Source organism: Olea europaea, chromosome 11, assembly GCF_002742605.1.
Source record: "Olea europaea var. sylvestris chromosome 11, O_europaea_v1, whole genome shotgun sequence".
Classification (NCBI taxonomy): Eukaryota; Viridiplantae; Streptophyta; class Magnoliopsida; order Lamiales; family Oleaceae; genus Olea; species Olea europaea.
The window spans coordinates 25,454,288-25,456,717 of NC_036247.1; the positions used below are offsets into that span (position 1 = coordinate 25,454,288).

The window sequence follows — 2,430 nt, forward strand, 5'->3', positions numbered from 1 at the left end:
TTGAAAAGAAGGCTATTAAACAGTCAAAAAAATGAAAAATTGAATTGATTTTTCATGGAAATTTTGGTATAATCAAACAAGGCCTTAATGCTTTTTTGCAATTTCTTAATTATTTTCTCTTTGTTGTAATTTAATTTTTTTCAATTATTTCTTAAAATGCTTTTTTATATTCTTTCTTTAATTTTCATATTTTTTATTGTTTTCTTTAATTTATTTTTATTTTTAAAATTTTGTCCATAATTTTTTTCTACTTGTGTCCTTTAATTTATTAAATCATTTATATTTTTATTAGCTTCGATGTATAATGAATATATTTTTTGTGTACAATAGTTACAATTCGAGTCACTTAATTTTTTGAGATTATGTTTTATTCAATTATCTCTTGCAGAAAGTTCTAAATTTTGAATTTTGTAGGATGGAGTATCATCTTGATGTTGAGTTGAGATAGATGGCGAAAAATGTACTTGAAACAGCAATTTTGACAGGTTTACTACTGTATTGGAGTTGGTCAATGATCAGTATGAAGATATGTTGCGTCAGTCCTTCTTTTGGTTCCTGTATAATAGAGTGAGATGCAGTACTCTGGATAGATTATAGATGCATTACTATGTTGGCTGCTTAGTCCAGTCGATGATGATGCCTTCCACTAGTTTATCTATTAACTAAAGATAGAACATAACTTTATTTAAGGAACACAACATTCTATAAGTTGAAAGTGACAAATACTAAAAAAAGTGAAAAGCAATTATCAAAATCTTAAAATAGACTTAGGGTTTGCACTGGTTGAGTTCGATCAAAATCATCATTGAACCACCAATTTTTAGTCATACCACAACTGCACCGTAATCACGTAAGTTGGTTCGATTTGTCTCGATTTTGGAGGTTAATAACCACGAAAATAAATTATTTTTTATAGGTTCAACCCTCAAATTGAAAAAAAAAAAGAGAACAATTTATAAAAAAAATTAAAAATTAAAAAAAATAAAGGGTCTATGAAAACAAAAACACAATAATAAGCCAATTTAGCAAACACTATCCTAAATGAAAATGCAAACAATATCCTAATTCCCAAATGTAAATTTCGAGTTTAACAAACAATTTTCATATATGTCTAATATTTGTGTACTAGGAAGTAGGGTTATTCGGTTATGTTAGTTGGACTTAACGGGTCAGTAATGGATTAGAATTTTAGACTTGATAGAATTATAGAAAGAATAATTGAAAGCCCAATTGCTTAATTAAATTTTTTTGAACAGGTAATCAGTTCGGGGCGGGCACGACAGCGTACATACCATACCTATCCCGTTAGTTCGATTTTTCTCCCTATTCGGTTCGTTAACCGCAATTTTCGGTTTTGACATTTCAAATGCCATCCGTATCTAGAAATGGTCGATTTTCTTTTATATGTNTGGGCAAAATATTGGCTTCTTAGTATTTTGAATACTGGTAATTGATATTTTTTTCTCCAAGTATTTGACAATCAAGTTCAGTTAATGTTGGTACCATTTATTTCAATTAATTCGTCTCCTTCATGTATACCAGCACGTGCGGCAGGGCTATTCTGTATGCATGACAAGACAACCTGAAATGAAATAAACACAAAGCTTAGTGCTGGCTTGAAAATGCATGGATTGTATGATGGAAGATTTGTGGCCGACTTATTCCCTCATCTTTCCCTTCTCGCTTACCAAAAGTAACTGCTTCCCTCATAAATTTACATAAAATAAATAGAATTTATGTTCCAAATAATCAAAAGCAAAAATAAGTCAAGAAGATGACCGAGAGAATTATATGGATAGCTACAAGTATCAGACATAGATGAGTTCATAACTAGATTTATAATCGCCTGCTTTTTAGAAATTAAATTCAGTACAAAGTACATGAATCACAGAAACTGTTTTAGAATTGAAAAACCTAGCATATGTATTTGTTTACAAACCAGGTGTCCAGTCCTTGGCTCAACATTGATGAAGAGACCAACTCCTTGCAAATTTCCATCACTTCCTATTCTAAAACTTTGATATTCCTGCACATAACAATCACTGGTAATTAGATGTCACTGAGTCATTAAAAGAATGAATTTTAACTCAAAGCAAAATGAAGTTCACCCGATATTAGCTAAAAAGATAAAATTCACAAAGCATCAAATAGCAATAAATCAACATAAAAAAGTGGAACCTTGGGACTTATAATTCGTGTAAAAGGGTCTCCAAGAGTTGAAAGCATTCCCTTGACCTTGCTATAAGCAGCATCCTCTGATCTAAGGGGAAACATTTCCACCATTGTTTGTTGCAGTTTCAAGTCCCAATCTGTGAATTTATTAATAAAATCATAGTTCTCTGGGGATATCGGAAAATTTATTTTGTCAGAAGTATCTATATATATATATATATATATATATATATATATATTTTTTTTTTTTTTTTTTTT

At 30.0% G+C, this 2,430-nt stretch overlaps 1 protein-coding gene across 1 annotated transcript; it reads right to left on the reverse strand.

Annotated features, from left to right (window-relative positions):
* Positions 1-1,415: 1,415 nt before the first annotated feature.
* LOC111404949 (carboxyl-terminal-processing peptidase 3, chloroplastic-like) lies at positions 1,416-2,348 on the reverse strand. The gene is made up of 3 exons (XM_023033672.1): positions 2,179-2,348; positions 1,940-2,026; positions 1,416-1,582 (listed from the first exon to the last, which is right to left on the reverse strand). The coding sequence occupies exons 1-3, from the start codon at positions 2,281-2,283 to the stop codon at positions 1,487-1,489; spliced, it is 288 nt and encodes a 95-aa protein (XP_022889440.1). The 5' UTR covers positions 2,284-2,348; the 3' UTR covers positions 1,416-1,486.
* Between the last annotated feature and the right edge of the window lie 82 nt (positions 2,349-2,430).

Bases quoted from the DNA above. Each gene is read 5' to 3' on its own strand.
- LOC111404949 (XM_023033672.1), bottom strand. From the start codon at position 2,283: ATGGTGGAAATGTTTCCCCTTAGATCAGAGGATGCTGCTTATAGCAAG. The intron at 2,027-2,178 runs GTTCCACTTTTT...TGTTATGTGCAG, and splicing joins CACGAATTATAAGTCCCAAG to GAATATCAAAGTTTTAGAAT. The intron at 1,583-1,939 runs GTTTGTAAACAA...ATTTCATTTCAG, and splicing joins AGCCAAGGACTGGACACCTG to GTTGTCTTGTCATGCATACA.